At 45.0% G+C, this 18114-nt stretch overlaps 1 protein-coding gene across 3 annotated transcripts in view; it reads right to left on the bottom strand.

The window, feature by feature from the left end:
- RNF19B (ring finger protein 19B) overlaps positions 1–17855 on the bottom strand; it is a 29478-nt gene extending 11623 nt beyond the window's left edge. Inside the window, exons 1-3 of one of the 3 annotated variants that reach the window (XM_073007535.1) lie at positions 16866–17855; positions 1841–2046; positions 494–635 (exon numbers count right to left, since the gene is read on the bottom strand). In XM_073007535.1, the coding sequence (XP_072863636.1) occupies positions 494–635; positions 1841–2046; positions 16866–17503 (986 nt within the window). In that variant the 5' untranslated portion in view covers positions 17504–17855. Of the gene's footprint in view, positions 1–493; positions 639–1840; positions 2047–16865 lie in introns of all 3 variants that reach the window. The other 2 variants (XM_073007533.1, XM_073007534.1) reach the window with 2 other exon arrangements.
- Between the last annotated feature and the right edge of the window lie 259 nt (positions 17856–18114).

Here is an 18114-nt window from a genome sequence, read left to right as displayed (position 1 = left end):
ACTCTAGCCTCAAGATATTTACAGTTTAGTAAGATAAGACATGTACATGAAGTATAAAGTACTGATGATATTTATGACAAAACATAAAACAAAGTCAAAGAATGAGGCAGAAAAAGGTGAGGCATCATGGATGAAATGGCATTTAAGTGGCTCTTAAAAGACAAGAACTGAACAAGTTGAGATAAAAGGAGGATACTGGCAGGTAGGCAGAAAGCATTCTAGGCAAAGGAAAGAACATGAACAAGTATGGAAGCAAGACAGCAAAAGGGGAAAAGCAAATCCAGACTACCTGGAATATGGCACGTATAAAAGCAAAGAAAGATAGAAAGAACTAGAATAGTAGCTGGTGAAAACATAAAAGGAGCATATCAGAAGAACTTTTCATAGCTTCCTTAATCTGTAATGAGAGAAGGGCTGTGTCTTTTTGACATCCTTTTCCCTAAATCAGTAAAGAATAAGACTACGAAAGGAATGGATGCATTTCCCATCTTACCTGAGGTAATGCAAGTCTGAGATCTCTTTCATACAAAGCCAGCAGAATTCACAGCCACACACTGCACAGGTCATGTGATTACAGCTTCCATCATTCATCTTGATAATATAAGCACTGCATCGTGGGCATGGCTTGATGTCATCTGCTATGAGTGGGGGAGGAAGAATGGGTAGAAAAACACCCCTAGTTAAATCCAGTTTGATTTAATTATTCCTAGGAGTATACATAAGAAATGAGGCAGCAGTCAAGCACTCTTCACTGAACACTCCAAAGTGTACAGCCCACTTTACTGGAAGGTTGGCTATGTCTAGACCTCAGGAATTTTCATAAAACAAATCCTATCTCTCACTGAGCTGCCTATCCCAACAACTGGCATCTTACACAGCACTTGAACCACATTCTAGCAAGGAGACTTCCTTAGGGAGAAAGATGTTTCCAAGAAAAATGAAATTTCTACCAGTCGATAGGCTGGCAGATTTAAAAGAAGAATCCTACAGAAAGAATAGCCTGCAGCCTGGAATTAGCTTCACATTTTTAAAAACTTTAGTTCAGGAAATTTATTTTTCAGGTTCAACATGTATCACTGTGATTTGCTGTTAACATAGCTCACAATCCCTTCCCCTGATACTTTCAAATTCAAAACCTAAAAACAACTGGGTATGCTATGTAGCATATACACTGGTAATTTTCAGAGCAAGTTATGAACTATCCTAATAAAATGACAATTTAGGAAATTATGCTGTGCCAGGAAAAAGTGAATGGCAAAATCTTTCCTACTAGCCTCTCCCAAATGACATCAGTAAAATAAAAGTACAAAGCAATAAATCCACTGACATTTTAAAATAGGTTTACTCTGGTCAATGTTGGAGCTGAATGTGTGACATTCCTTCTTTTAAGGTTAATCATTAATCTATACTAATATTATTTCCTTTTCTTCAATCTGTACTCTACTTCCAAAGGCAGTGAGGCACTTAAGCCAGCTTGAAGGCAAACAGTACAGGTTTAATACTAATTAAATGTCTTTCTGTTCACAATGAAAGTTTTGAAAAAGCCCCTAGCAAAACAAAACAAACTAATTGCTCTCCAATCTGAGACATATTACTAAGAAAGTAGGAACTACATAATTCAATTTTGTTGCATTTTAATTTTATATGGGTTGGATAACCCATAATGGTCAGAGAGGGAAGTGCTATCTCTTTTATAATATTGAAAATATTACCAAATGATATTTTCTGCTCTCTGATCCTTTGGAGCACTTGGGTTATACGACAAGATAATCTCTTTCAGCTTTGGGCTCACATCATGAAATACCAAATAAAGAGACAATGAGATAATGTCAACTTATACCTGGTCCAGATTCTTGCCCATAACTTAGACCTGAAGTGTGTTTGGTCCGAACTCGTAAACTCTGGGCCCTCTGTTGACGGGCCATATCGCATGTCTGATTTGGATGCCATATCTGCTTGCAGTGGTAGCAGAACTCAGTCTGGCAACCTTCCCTCTCACAAGTTAGCTTCGGGCAGCTGGCACAGCCATAGGCAATAACAGCATAACTAGGTAAGGAAACAGTAAGAGATACCAGTAAGGTAAGAATGATCTAACCAAAAGAGACATTATTCATCAGAGTTAACAATGTTTGGCACTACCCCACTATCACATATGATACAGAGAAAAGAATACACATATACACACAAGCACATTTGACCAACTGTAAAATATATCCCATGTGAGAAAGTAAATTTCTTTCTTTCTTTTCTTTTTTTTTTTTTTTGAGACAGAGTCTTGCTCTGTCACCCAGGCTGGAGTGCAGTGGTGTAATCTTGGCTTACTGCAACCTCCACCTCCCAGGTTCAAGCAATTCTCCTGCCTCAGACTTCCAAGTAGCTGGGATTACAGGTGCAAGCCACCACACCCGGCTAATTTTTTTTTGTATTTTTAGTAGAGATGGAGTTTCGCCATGTTGGCCAGGCTGGTCTCAAACTCCTGACTTCAGGTGATCCACCTGCCTCGACCTCCCAAAGTGCTGGGATTACAGGAGTGAGCCAACATGCCCAGCTGTAAATTTCTTGAGATTCCAAAAACACAAATCATTTATTTCCTTTAAAAAGTGGAGGTGGAGTATCATATTCATCCTGGATTTCTAGCATTCATTCAATCATAGCTGAAGCTGCTTTAAGGAGTAATTTGTCGGCCGGGCGCGGTGGCTCAAGCCTGTAATCCCAGCACTTTGGGAGGCCGAGACGGGCGGATCATGAGGTCAGGAGATCAAGACCATCCTGGCTAACCCGGTGAAACCCCGTCTCTACTAAAAAATACAAAAATCTAGCCGGGCGAGGTGGCGGGCGCCTGTAGTCCCAGCTACTCGGGAGGCTGAGGCAGGAGAATGGCGTGAACCCGGGAGGCGGAGCTTGCAGTGAGCTGAGATCCGGCCACTGCACTCCAGCCTGGGCGACAGAGCGAGACTCCGCCTCAAAAAAAAAAAAAAAAAAAAGGAGTAATTTGTCATAGTAAGTTTCATAAATAACAGGGTACAAAACTATTTCCTTTTGATAGTTTGCTATATTTAGAGAGATTAGTATTCGTTTGTACGAAGGAACAGAACATTAGTGAAATAAAGAGCTATGGCAAAAACGAAAGTTTATTTTTTAATTCTTTTTTTTTTTTTTTTTTTTTTGAGATGGGGTCTCGCTCTGTCACCCAGGCTGGAATGCAGTGGTACAATTTTGGCTCACTGCAACCTCTGCATCCCAGGCTCAAGCAATTCTCTTGCCTCAGCCTCCACAGTAGCTGGGACTATAGGTGTGCACCACCACACTTGGCTCATTTTTGTAATTTCCTTAGAGATGGGGTTTCACCCTGTGCCCAGGCTGGTCACAAACTTCTGGGCTCAAGCAATCAGCCTGCCTCGGCCTCCCAAAGTGCTGGAATTACAGGCATGAGTCACCATGCTACCTTTTCATTCTTTTCTTTTTTCATTTTTTTTTCTTGAGTCAGAGTCTCGCTCTGTTGCCAGGCTGGAGTGCAGTGGTGCCACTCGGCTCACTACAACCTCCGCCTCCCGGGTTCAAGAGATTCTCCTGCCTCAGTTTCCTGAGTGGCTGGGACTACAGGCGCACACCACTACGTGCAGCTAATTTTTGTATTTTTAGTAGAGACAGGGTTTCACCATGTTGGCCAGGATGGTCTCGATCTCTTTTATTTATTTATTTATTTTGAGACAGAAGTCTTGCTCTTTCACCCAAGTCGGATTGCAGTGGCTTTATCTCGGCTCACTGCAAGCTCCGCCTCCTGGGTTCACGCCATTCTCCTGACTCAGCCTCCTGAGTAGCTGGGACTACAGGCGCCCGCCACCACACCTGGCTAATTTTTTATATTTTTAGTAGAGACGGGGTTTCACCATGTTAGCCAGGATGGTCTTGATCTCCTGACCTCGTGATCTGCCTGCCTCGGCCTCCCAAAGTGCTGGGATTACAGGCGTGAGCCACCATGCCCAGCCTTTTTCATTCTTAAGTTCCACAGTGAAGCCAGTCTGACCATAGTCACAGAGACAATAACCCTAAATGGATTTATGATCAGCATCCCTCTTGAAAGTTCATTTTATCTTTCCATACTTTTTCAATTCAAATCAATACCTCGAATGTCCTGATAGGCTCCAGAATCCAAGAATACCATGCCTCTATCTTATAAATTAATACAGCATTAATGCCATACCTCCCTTTCTCTCTTCTGACACATATTCTTTTTTTTTTTTTTTTTTGAGACGGAGTCTCGCTATGTCGCCCAGGATGGAGCGCAGTGGCGTGATCTCGGCTCCCTGCAATCTCCTCCTCCCAAGTTCAAGTGATTCTCCTGCCTCAGCCTCCCGAGTAGCTGGAATTATAGGCGCCCATCACCACGCCTGGCTAGTTTTTTTTTTAAGTAGAGATGGGGCTTCACCATGTTGGCAAGGTTGGTCTTGAATTCCTGACCTCTGGTGATCTGCCTGTCTTAGACTCTCAAAGTGTTGGGATTACAGGCGTAAGCCACTGCACTCAGCTGTGACACATATTCTTCATGTAAAGATTCAGAATTTATCAGCACTAACATCGACCATTTCTTGTAGTTCATGTTGATTTACCAAGAATTAGTCTCACACAAACAATCCAATATATTTATATAACTATTAGCCTTTCTGATTAATTCCAAATATATCAATTAAATGCTCAGATTACTCTAATAAAAAAATATAATACTTGTATAAAATAAAATTTTAGCCAGGTGAGGTGGTTCATGCCTGTAATCTCAGCACTTTGGGAGGCTGAGGCAGGAAGATCACTTGAGGCCAGGATTTTGAGACCAGCCTGGGCAACACAGCAACAAGACCTTTTCTCTAAAAAAAAAAAATCAGCCAGGCATGGTGACACATACCTGCAGTCACAGCTACTTAGGAGTCTGAGGTGGGAGGATTGCTTGAGGCTGGGAGGTTGAGGCTCCAGTGAGCCACATATGCACCACTGCACTCCAGCCTGGGTGACAGAGTGAGATTCTGTCTGAAAAAAATAATAAATAAATAAACTGAAAGTTATGAAAGTTCATTGCATAATTTTTTTTTTTTTTAGGAGACAAGATCTCACTCTGTTGCCCAGCTTCTAGACAGTGGTGTGATGATAGCTCACTGCAACCTGAAACTCCTGGGCTCAAGTGATCCTATCTCAGTTCCCCAAGTAGCAGTGCATACCACCATGCCCAGCTAACTTTTTCATTTTTTTTTTTCTTTTGTAGAGACAGGGTTGGTCTTGCTATGTTGCCCAGGCTGGTCTGGAACTCCTGTCTTCAAGAAACCCTCCCACCTTAGTCTCCCAAAGCATTGGGATTATAGACGTGAGCCACCAAGCTTGGTCTATCACACACATTTTTAAAAAGATCAGTAACTGCAGGTTTCCGTGTTGCCATCTGCACTCTGTCCTCCATTCCACACTCTCCTGCAATATTCGAAGACCTCAAATAGCTTGTGCAAAAAGCTAATAACATTTTCTGGGATTTATTCTTCAGTTTGCTTGTTTATTTGAATGTACATGAGATGTTAATTATAGCAACTCAAGTTCTCACGTTTATCATAGATTCTGCAAATTGATTTGAGAATGACACTGAAAATATAAATGACAATGTATCCTCTATGTTATATAATACAGGCTGTATTAAAACTCTTCTCAGAAAGAACAAAGTGAGAATAGGTCAACCTATGAATGCAAATGATTCATATCCTGTAGGAGTTCTGAGCAAATTTACTCCACCTAGCTGCAAAATAACTACTAAAGATAAACAACTGTCTCCTCAAGACAGTGACTAGCTTGTTATTTTGCATTAAATGGGAAAGTTACTGGATGACCTCAGAAAAGCATTAAGTCAACTTCTAAAGATACAAATTAAGTGGACAGCCAGTAGGGAGTCTTGAATACTTCATCATCCATTCCTACCTTATATGGCAGAAGTAAATGTTTATTAACATTCCTCCAGTCCCCACCTTTTTTTTTTTTTTGAGATGGAGTTTCACTCTTGTTACCCAGGCTGGAGTGCAATGGCTCAATTTTGGCTTACGGCAACCTCTGTCTCCGGGGTTCAAGAGATTCTCCTGCCTCAGCCTCCCAAGTAGCTGGGCTTACAGGCGCCCACCACCATGCCCAGCTAATTTTTTTGTATTTTTAGTAGAGATGGGGTTTAACCATGTTGGCCAGGCTGGTCTCGAACTCCTGGCCTTCAAGTGATCCACTTGCCTCAGCCTCCCAAAGTGCTGGGATTACAAGCGTGAGCCACCGCGCCTGGTCCACTTTTTTTTTTTTCTTAAAAAGAGTGTTGGATAGGATTGACAATGTCAATTTTGAGTGTTTAATTTGGTGCCAAGGAAGTAAAATAACCCCAAATACTCATGAATCCACAGCAATCTATTACTACGACACAGAATTATTCAGGGCATGAGATTTGGCATTCCTGTTTTTGGGTACCTGGTCTGAGCTCTTGCCTGTGACTCATACTGCATGACATGGAGCTATTAAAATCTCTAAACCGGCCTGGCACAGTCGCTCATGCCTGTAATCCCAGCACTTTGGGAGGCCGAGGCAGGTGGATCACCTGAGGTCAGGAGTTCAAGACCAGCCTGGCCAACATGGCGAAACCCCGTCTCAACTAAAAATACAAAAATTAGCCAGGCGTGGTGGTGCAAGCCTGTAATCCAGCTACTCGGGAGGCTGAGGCAGAAGAATTGCTTGAATCCAGGAGGTGGAGGTTGCAGTGAGCCAAAATCGCACCATTTTACTCCGGCCTGGGCAACAAGAGAAAAATTCCATCTCAAAAAAAAAAAAAAATCTCCAAACCTTAACTTCTGTTCCACCAAATGGAGGTATAGGTGCTTGTCACATTCAAACGTAGCTAACAAGTTCTAAAACTGCATGAGAGACCTTGTCCTGAAAGATGTATGGTGTAAAAACATCGCACACTATGTCCTACCTCCTGGCCTTTACATACTCTATTCCTTCTACCTAGAAATGCCTTGTCCTTACTTCTTGCTCTGACAAGTACCCATTTAAGAACCAACTCAAGTGTCATCTTCTCTGTAAAATATACTTAACCTCTCTAGGCAGCTGGTTGCCTACATCGTGGGTGTGCACAATTATTTTATAACACTTATCACATTATATTGTAACTGTCTGTTTATATGCTTGCCTCCCAAACCACACTGGACTTAAGGAGACATATCATCCACTTTTTAATCTCAGTCTAGTACACTGGTTCATGCTCAAAATAACTGTATTGCATGAATGACAGAGACCCTCTCTTGTTTTGGCTGTTTGACTTTCCCAGAGCATTCTAGGTCTTCTCCTAGGCCATCACTCTGCTCTAAAGCAATCTTTTTAATGTATCCATGTATCTATTGGCTTATTATACACCAGGTACTGTAACCTAATCCTAAAATTTCATATAAACCCACTTTAGTGGTAAACTCCTAAGTTCTGAATAGAGTAATCTTCTTCTCGAATAGTTGAAAAAAAAAACCTTGCCTGGGCATGGTGGACCACACCTGTAATCCCAGCACTTTGGGACACCAAGGTGGGTGGATTGCTTGAGCTTGGGAGTTCAAGACCAGTCTGGGCAACATGGCAAAATGCCATCTCTACCAAAAAAAAAAAAAGAAAAAAATTAGCTAGGCATGGTGGTGCATGCCTGTAGTCCCAGCTACTCAGGAGGCTGAGGTGGGAAGATGGCTTCAGCCCAGAAGGTGGAGCTTGCAGTGAGCCGAGACTGCACCACTGCACTCCAGCCTGGGAGATAGAGCTAGACCCTGTTTCAAAAAAAAACACAAAAAAACAAAACAAAAACAAAAAACAAAAAAAAAGAAAAAAGAAAAACCTCATCCTTGAGACCCAATCTGCCCTGTCCACCTTGTTCCTTCTCTTCCATGTCCCATGCTGGTGCATCTCTCTTACTCTGCTCTTTTAGCTTAACCAACCATTCAGGCTTGCTAATTAGAAACTAAAAGAAAGGTGTAGAAAATTACATGCTGTGAAGAATACAGACACAGCTGGGTGCAGTGGCTCATGCTTATAACCCCAGAACTTTGTCAGGCAAAGGCAGGAGGATCACTTGAACCTGAGAGTTCAAGACCAGCCAGGGCAACATGGTGAAATCCCATCTCTATGAAAGATACAAAAATTAGGCCGGGCACGGTGGCTCATGCTTGTAATCCCAGCACTTTGGGAGGCCAAGGTGGGTGGATCACCTGAGGTCAGGAGTTCGAGACCAGCCTGGCCAATGTGACGAAACCCCATCTCTACTAAAAATACAAAAAAAAACTAGCTGGGCGTAGTGGCATGCACTTGTAGTCCCAGCTACTCCCAGCTACTCAGGAGGCTGAGGCAGGAGAACCGCTTGAATCCAGGAGGCAGAGGTTGCTGTGAGCCGAAATTGCGCCACTGCACTCCAGCCTGGGTGACAGAGTGAGACTCTCTCTTCAAATAACAACAACAACAAAAAGCTGAGTGTGGTGGGATATGATGTCATGTGGTGGCACATGCCTGTAGTCCCAGCTACTTATGAGGCTGAGGTGGGAAGATCACTCGAGTCTGGGAGGTTGAGGTTCCACTGAGCTGAAATCGCACTACTGCACTCCAGCACAGGCAACAGAGTTACAGAGTTAGACCCTAACTCAAAAAAATAAAAAAGAATAAAAAAGAAAGAGACTACAGACCGCCCCCCCGCAGCCCCCACTGCTTAAGTTCATACAACTTTTCCTCATTTTATTAATTTCCTAAAGCTTCAGAAACATCATAAAGTGACAAGCTAGACCACAGCATTACTTAGCTTCAGCCCTGGAAAAAAAGATTTCCATTAGTATAAATTTGATTATGCTCCAACAGACTTCGGTGGTTAAAGAAATGTGTTCCTATATTATGTCTGTAATTTCCATCCCCAAGTCATGCAACATAACTAGGTTACCCATTTACAAATAGACCCCTAGTAGGCATCAGGGTGGTAGACATGCGCCAAGTTGTCACAATGAACTGCACCCTTAACATCTTCATTTTTCCTGCCCATTTAAGACCCATCTCTAGGCTAGACAACTCCAAGAGCCTCCTTATCTGGTCTCCCTATTCCCCACTCCATCCAAATTCCATTCTAGAAGGTTATACTCTTTTGCTTAAAATCCTTCAAAGAAAAAGAAAAAAGAAAAAAGAAGTGCTTCAATCCAAAACTTATTTCTACAGCTTACACAGGCCTATCAACCTGAATCCAGTCCACGTTTTCAGGTTGATCTCTAGTCACTTCCCAGGTATGGGGTCTTGCTATTACCCAGGCTGGTCTCAAACTCCTGGGCTCAACTAATCCTCCCACCTCAGCCTCCTGAGTAGCTGGGACCACAGGTGCACACCACCATGCCTGCTCCTCTGTGAAGTCTTTCTTGAAACCATCATGCAAAATCTACTGTTCTTTCATCTATCTAAGAACACCTGTATTTTCTTTAGTATTTATCACCGACATTTGTATAATTCTCTACCTATCTATGTATCAATCATCTGTCTCCTCTACCAAGTGAAATTTCCTATCAAGAAGACCATGTCTAAGTTCTTTTTGTAATATCCAGTACTCACCCAGAGTTCAACATTGTATCATTCCAAAAGTATCTGTTGAAGCCTGGTGTGGTGGCTCACGCCTGTAATCCCAACACTTTGGGAGGCTGAGGCAGGTGGATCACTTGAAGTCAAGAATTCAAGACCAGCCTGGCCAACATGGTGAAACCCTGTCTCTACTAAAAATACAAAAATTAGCTGGGCATTGTGGCATGTGCCTGTAATCCCAGATACTTGGGAAGGTGAGGCAGGAGAATTGCTTGAACCTGAGAGGTGGAGGTTGCAGTGAGTTGAGATGGCGCAACTGCACTCCAGCCTGGGCGACAGAGCGAGACTCCATCTCAAAAAAAAAGTTGTATGTTGAACTGAATGATCACCTGTCTATCCTATTCTTGCTTACCTCTCTCATCTCTATTCCTCCTCTGAGAACTATGCTGCTTATATTTCTTGTCTTTCTCATCAAAATTCACCTATGTACCACACTCTTCTAGAACCTAATTGAAAGACTTTGTACACAGAGTTGTAGAAATGGTTGGAATATAGATATCCTAGTCTAGAGGCATGAGCTCTCAATCTATTCAGAGCATAAGGTTTATGGTTAAATAAGGACACTAACCAAAGGCAGGCCAGCATGGTAACTTTAGGGAAAGTTTGAGTTAAGCCTTAAAGATGCTACAGAAAAAACAAAAACCTGTTTCCTGGTGATCTAAATTGGGGAAATTATATTATATTAAAGATTTATACTACATATTAGTATATTAGCATGTTTAAGGATTTAAGATTCTTAAAGATTTAAGAAACTCATAAACTTGTTTTATTTTGTTTAACCCAATATTTTCCAAGCTTATTTCCTTACAAAACATTTTTATTTTAAGTAATGCCTATAACACACCTTAGGAAATAGTGATGTGAGTGAAAAATAGGAAATAAAATTAAAAGATAGTTGGAGATGGCAGTGCGTGGTGGCTCACGCCTGTAATCCCAGCACTTTTGGAGGCCAAGTGGGGTGGATCACGAGGTCAGGAGATCGAGACCATCCTGGCTAACACGGTGAAACCCCGTCTCTACTAAAAATACAAAAAATTAGCCAGGCATGGTGGCAAGTGCCTGTAGTCCCAGCTACTTGGGACGCTGAGGTAGGAGAATGGCATGAACCCGGGAGACAGAGCTTGCAGTGAGCTGAGATCGCGCCACTGCTTTCCAGCCTGCCTGGGCAACAGAGTGAGACTCTGTCTCAAAAAAAAAAAAAAAAAGATGGTTGGAGACTGTAAAGGAGCTTAAATGATAAGGATAGATCAAATAAGTTCTCAAAGACATAATGAGAAGTCATCTTATAGGTTAGGTAGTCAATGAATAGTTTTAAGCAGAGGAGCGATACAGATGTTCTCCTTTAGTACAAGTACTTTAGCAAATCTGAGACAGATGTATTGGGCTGGATGGAGGATGGTGTACGTGCACAAGAGGAGGGGGTGATGTGGAGTTGGGGAATGCAGGGAAAAGTTGTGGAACAGGAGGTATGGAGCCAAATCAAGAGAAGAGGTTCAGGGAGGCTTCAGAAAGCAAAAATCCTCCTTCATCTACTGAAATTTGTCTTGTTCAAAGAGCTTGCTTGCTCTTCCCTCATAAATGTGCTAGGGATGAACAAAAGCTTCCTGTTTATGGAATGGTCCAGTCTAGTTGTCTGAAAAAGCCAATAGCTGATACTATTTCCTGGGATCAGGTGGGAGGAAGGATTCTGCAGGGGACAGAGGCAGCAATGAAAGGCTGGAGTGGTGGACCTGCACAAAGAATTTAGGTTGGCTGGGCGCGGTGGCTCACTCCGGTAATCCCAGCACTTTGGGAGGTTGAGGTGGGAGGATCACCTGAGGTCGGGAGTTCGACACCTGCCTGACCAACATGGAGAAACCCTGTCTTTACTAAAAATACAAAATTGGCCGGGTGTGGTGGCACATGCCTATAATCCCAGCTATTAGCGAGGTCAAGGCAAGAGAATCGCTTGAATCTGGGAGGCGGAGGTTGTGGTGAGCTGAGATTGTGCCATTGCACTCCAGCCTGGGCAACAAGAGTGAAACTCTGTCTTAAAAAAAAAAAAGAATTTAGGTCAAGACAGCCTTATCCCTTCTTATTCATCTGTACAGAAGATCTGACCCTGTATACCAGGAAATTTTCTGTTGCCTACTTTGCTCACCAGCAGTCTCCTAAAGATTCTGAAAGGGTTTTAAGATTAGCAACAGGACACTTGAGAGGAAAACATTACAGTTACATGATTTGGGGGTTTCTGAAGAGACATACTTGGGCAGAGACTCAAAAGGGTAAAAGATCAACTACATCAATTATTAGCAATGAAACACCAGGCCCCATATTTAAACTTCTCTGAACTGGTTTCTCGTATATAAAATGCATTTGTCAACATCTACCTGGATGAGACTAAAATGAAATTATGTCTGAATGAGATTATAGTCTGAAGATTATAAAGAACTATAAAAAATCAGTTATTTGTATTTTGAACTAATTTTATCTCATTTGACAGCTTGTTTTAAGATTATACTAGGCCATATTGTTCTTAGTATATTAAATAATAATGTGAGGCTGGGTACGGTGGCTCACGCCTGTAATCCCAGCACTTTGAGAGGCCAAAGTGGGCGGATCACGAGGTCAGGAGATAGAGACCATCCTGGCTAATAAGGTGAAACCCCATCTCTACTAAAAATACAAAAAACAAAAAAATAAAAAAATTAGCTGGGTGGTGGCAGGCGCCTGTAGTCCCAGCTACTTGGGAGGCTGAGGCAGGAAAATGGCACAAACCCGGGAGGTGGAGCTTGCAGTGAGCGGAGATGACGCCACTGCACTCCAGCCTGGGCAACAGAGTGAGACTCCATCTCAGAAAAAAAAAAAAGAAATCATAATGTGAATGTTTTCCCACTGAAATTGGTTCCCTTATTTATGAATAAAATAAAATCATATTTGAGTATAAGAAAAGAAAAATCCGGCCGGGCGCGGTGGCTCATGCCTGTAATCCCAGCACTTTGGGAGGCTGAGGCGGGGGGATCACGAGGTCAGGAGATCGAGACCATCCTGGCTAACACAGTGAAACCCCGTCTCTACTAAAAAAATACAAAAAATTAGCCGGGCGTGGTGGCGGGCGCCTGTAGTCCCAGCTACTCGGGAGGCTGAGGCAGGAGAATGGCATGAACCCGGGAGGCGGAGCTTGCAGTGAGCCGAGATCACGCCACTGAACTCCAGCCTGGGTAACAGAGCGAGACTCCGTCTCAAAAAAAAAAAAAAAGAAAAATCCAAATTTGCTCTATCCTACAAATATTCTGTAAACAAACCATGAATCTCTGAATGCATGGTGTTCTTGTTATTATGAGTAATTACAGTAAAACTAACGATCAGAACCTGTAAGATTGCTCACATGCCCCCCTCACCCTACCAAATGCACATACAAACAAGGCAGAGGGGAGACCTGATCAATTTGGCTGGCAAGAACTTTATCTGTGGGCAGTAAAGATGGTCAAGTATGGGAATAGGAGGTGACTGGGACTTGGACTTCTCTTCTAATGTTTATCCGTGACCTTTACCAGCCCCAGAAGAATAAAATAATTTGTTTAAAAAGTAAAACAAAGAAGCTGCGTGCAGTGGTTCATGCCTATAATCCCAGTTACTCAGGAGGCTAAGGTGGGAGTGAGTACTGCTTTAGCCAAGGAATTCGAGGTTGTAGTAAGCCACGATTATGCCACTGCACTCCAGCCTGGGTACAGAGTTGAGACTCCCTCTCTAAAACAAAACAAAACAAAACAACACTGTTCAAAACAAAACAAGGGAACTATGACATCCCGTAAGAACACAGAAGCTATTTTTTTTCCTGGCATTAAAAAGAGGCAGCAATAATCCCAGCACTTCGGGAGGCCAAGGCGGGAAAACAGCTTGAGCCCAGGAGTTCAAGACCAGCCTGGACAACACAGGGAGACTCTGTCTCTACAAATAATAATAATAATAATAATAAGAAGAAGAAGAAGAAGAAGAAGAAGCTAGGCTTGGTGGCATGCACCTGTGGTCCCAGCTACTTGAGATGCTGAGGCAGGAGGATCACCTGAGCCCAGGAGGTTGAGGCTGCAGTGAGCCATGATTGCACCACTGCTGCACTCCAGCTTGGGTGACAGAGCGAAACCCTGTCCCCCCCCAAAAAACAAAGATGCAAAGCAACTAGCCACATCCCAAGGGAGAACTCAGGCATCTATTTGGCAACTAACAGAATTTTAAAGTTACTCCCTGTAACCACTTTCAACTGAAGATCTCAAAACACTGTGTAAACATTAATTAAATCTCTCAAGTCAGGAAAGAATTAGGCCTATTTCAGATAAGAAAAATAAGGTAGGTAGGAGGCTGTTAACAACAGGAATCAGAAAGGAAACTAGACTCTAGTATCTTTGGCTTTCTCAATGTTGTCCTCAGGCTACACTTAATGAAATGCACCCAAGCAGCAGCATCCTCAATAATGGGGCTATGTTGATAAGCCAATGCTTTTTAAAACAGGCGCTGAGTGGAAGGAACATTGGCCTTGGTTGGAATTAAGACCCCTGTTCTAAGCCTGGTTTCACCACTTACTAGTTATATGACCCTGAACAAGTCATTCAATTTCCTTAAACTTTGGTTTCCTCATTTGTAAAACTATATCAAACCTATCTCACAAGGTTGTGAGGATCAAATTAAATTATATATGCCTGGCGCACAGGTATTGAGAGGCCAGCTTTCTTTCTTTCCCCAAACTCCACCTTAAGTCTGTAGATGATACATATTTAAAAATACATAGTTTATATATATGACTATACATATGATTATCATTCTTTTAACTAATTAAGAAATAAAATCTGGACGATACTAAAGTAATACTTGACTAAAATAAGAAATGGCCTAATTTTTTAATAACTTCCAAATAGTTGAGAGTTGTCACTAAGCTTGAAAATTATTTTCTGTGCATTTTTATTGATGTGAGCAAAGACAGAAACTGACTTTAGAAAAATTAAAAAAACGGCCCTTTTCCAGAAAGATGATCTGCCACATTTCTTAGAACTCAAGGAAACATCTCAGAAACGAGTTAATGTACTATTCCAAAATTAACTATGCGGTGTTTTTTTTGTTTTGTTTTGTTTTTTTTTTTTTTGAGACGGAATCTCTCTCTGTCACCCAGGCTGGAGTACAGTGGCCTGATCTCGGCTCACTGCAACCTCTGCCTCCTGGGTTCAAGTGATTCTGCCTCAGCCTCCTGGGTAGCTGGGACTACAGGTGTGCACCACCACCCCGGCTAATTTTTGTATTTTTAGTAGAGACAAGATTTCACTATGTTGGCCAGGCTGGTCTCGAGCTTCTGACCTCAGGTGATCCGCCTGCCTTGGTCTCCCAGAGTGCTAAGACTACAGGCGTGAGCCACCGAGCCTGGCCTGTGTTCTCTTAATATTCGTTTGGTTAAAAAAACAGATCAACAGTATCTGTAAAACTTTAATATCATATAAATTAACTGCAGAGGGCCAGTAAGATCACCAGACATAAACAGTTCCATGAACCTAAAAGGTCCTTCCTGATACGCATTAACTGAAAGTGAAAGTTAGCCACCATAAACACCACTCCTTTGACCACAACACTTCAAAGTAATTTAGAAACCCCATCTCAGTGAGGTTAAATAACACACCCATTTCTAAACAAGTCTGGCAGAATTAAAAACAGAAGTTAACTCTTCTTACCCTTCTAGACAGTCTAAGACAGCTCCTTTTGAAAGGAGACAACCAGCAGGATCATGGAGATCTCAAAACAACCTAGATATATAGGCTACAATTAAAAGTCCTTAACTCCTTTGAAGCTAAAGATCACACAACTTTTTACTAGCGTTACATTTACACACTGCAAGGAGTCCCTAGCATCTTTCTGTCGCCAAAATACGACACACAAGAGTAAAATTATCTGCCCAAGGTCACAGAGCAGGTAATGGCTGACTCCCAACTACTTAAATGAGCCCCTCTTCCTGTGTGCAACCATTCATGGGATATACCGACAGTAACAATCAGTTAGACTTCTAAAAGTGGGGAGGGCGAGGAGGGTCTCCATTGAATGCTTCAGATAGGAAAATCTGGTGTATTATGTCTCTGGAGATACTGCATATTTTAATTCACTGCCCTTTAAAATTCAGCATACATGGTGCATTAAAAAGACTGTCATCAAGAACTCAAGATCAAAGGGGTTCAGAAACACAATTTATCCTACCACACCAACCTCTGGACATTCTTCTTCTCAGTGCCCCATTGAGTCTCTGGACAAAGAACATGTCTGTCCATCCCTCACCCTACCCAACGCAGTAAGGTAAGAACGACAGAGTGCCTCCCGATAACGTGGCACAGAACACACAGTGCTCAGGGTACCCCAGAGCCTATTCCCTGGTCACCTCCATCCCAACTTTCTGGGAGAACACGCCTTCTTCTGCAATGCTGCTAAGTCTGCCCCTAGCCAAGTAGACACACCCCTCCGATGCGCTGCCCCCCTCAGAATATTCTCATTCCCTCCTTGGCCAAATATCCCTTCCCCGCTCTTACTGAGAGATACTCCCCACCTTGGCTGGGAGCGGTGGCTCACGCCTGTAATCCCAACACTTTGGGAGGCCGAGGCAGGCAGATCACCCGAGGTCAGCAGTTCGAGACCAGCCTGGTCAACATGGTGAAACCCCATCTCTACTAAAAATACAAAGAAATTAGCTGGGCGTGGTGGCGGGCGCCTGTAATCCCAGCTACTCGGGAGGCTGAGGCAGGAGAATCGCTTGAACCTGGGAGGCGAAGGTTGCAGTGAGCCGAGATCGCGCCATTGCACTCCAGCCTGGGCAAAAGAGCGAGACTCTGTCTACCCGCCCCCCCGCAAAAAAAAATAGAGATACTGCCCCCACCTCTGGACAGAGGGCATTCCCCCAACAAAAAAAACCGCCTCTCCCTGTATCCTAACTTGATGGACAGCTCCCTTCCCCTCACCGAATGCTCAGCAGCCACCTCGAGCCCTGGGGCAGGGGGCGGGGTGTCGGGTGCGTTCACCCTACTAGTCTGGGCTTGCCTGATGGTTAGTTACGGGTTACCACCCCGCCGAAATTGCCGCCTTGCTGGTTTCCCTGCTTCGGACACACACGCAGCGCCAAGGACCGGCCCTGGAGGCCAGCCCCACGCGGGGTCCCCGCTGCCCCAGCCACGCCCCTCGGCCGCAGCCCGCCGCCCCCCGCGCCACGCCCCCGCGCTCACCCGCAGTCCGGGGCCGGGCACCAGCGGCAGTCGGGGTCCGAGGCTAGGTAGCGACGCAGCATGAACTCCTCGTACTTGTGCATAAGCGGCGGGTCGGCGAGCAGCAAGCGGATGTCGTGCGGGTTGAGTCGCTCGCTGCACTCGGGGCAGCTGATGGGCACCCTGCTCTCGCTTATCTCCAGGCGCAGGTAGTGGCGGAGGCAGTCCCGGCACGAGCGGTGCGGACAGCTGAGGAGGCGCGGGGCCAGCTCGGGCGGCAGCCGCACCAGGCACAGCGGGCACTCCACCTCCTCCGCGCCTGGGCCGCCGCCCTCCGCCGTCTCCTCATCGTCGAACCCCGGCTCCGCCGCCGCCGCCGCCGCGGCCTCCACCTCGGCCTCGGCGGCCGGCTCGGCGGGCAGCGCCTCGGGCGGCGGGGCCTGGGCCGCGGCAGGGGCCGGGGCGGGCGGCGGCGGCGCGGCCGGGGGCGGCGGCTCGGCCTGCGGCTTGGCCCGGGAGCGGCGACCGCGGGCCGAGGCGGAGAAGACGCTGTGGAAGGTGAGGCGCCGGCGCCGGCCGCTGTTGCGGCACTTGGGGTCGGGCGCGGCCGCATGTAGGGATGTGGAGCGCGGCGACTCGGAGTCCTTTTCGGAGCCCATGGCCCGCAGAGGCCGAGGGGCCAGGGGCGCCCAGCGCCGCCACAGCTCCCGCCTCAGTGCCCCTCAGCCAGCGCCCGGCCGCCGCCGCCACCGCCTCAGCCGCCCTCCCGGAGATAGAAGCCGAGCAGCAACGACGAAGTGGTTATAAAGCCTCCGCCCCGCGCGCCGCTGCCCTGCGCAGGCGCTTCGCTCAAACACCTCACAACCCTCGCGCCCCGGTCGAGGGGTGCGCTGGGCGGGGCCGAGCGGGGTGGGGCCGGGCGAGCTGGGGCGGAGCTCCGCCTCCTGCAGGTCAGCTGGTTCCAGGGCCGCCATGTTGCGGAGGCTGTGAGCGATCCTAGCCCGCTGCTCTCCCTCGTCTCCGCCCCCAATTCCATCATGTCGACACTCAAGGTGGACTTTTTCGTTTGCGGTTCCTCACAGGTTGATTGCCACTTCCAGTAAATGATGGTTCAGGTACATTATTTATAAAAAGTACACAGGGGTTGTTCAGATGGTGACTCCCAACTGGTTCGCCTTCCAACATTTCTGTTTATTAAGCAGACATCAGTAATTAATAAAGAATACATACATTCATTGAGCTTCTGCAAAATGCGAGGCATTACTAAATG

This window comes from Chlorocebus sabaeus, chromosome 20, assembly GCF_047675955.1.
Source record: "Chlorocebus sabaeus isolate Y175 chromosome 20, mChlSab1.0.hap1, whole genome shotgun sequence".
NCBI classification, from domain to species: Eukaryota; Metazoa; Chordata; class Mammalia; order Primates; family Cercopithecidae; genus Chlorocebus; species Chlorocebus sabaeus.
Note: the sequence above shows the minus strand (reverse complement) of the source record. Positions and strands in the feature narration are given on the sequence as shown.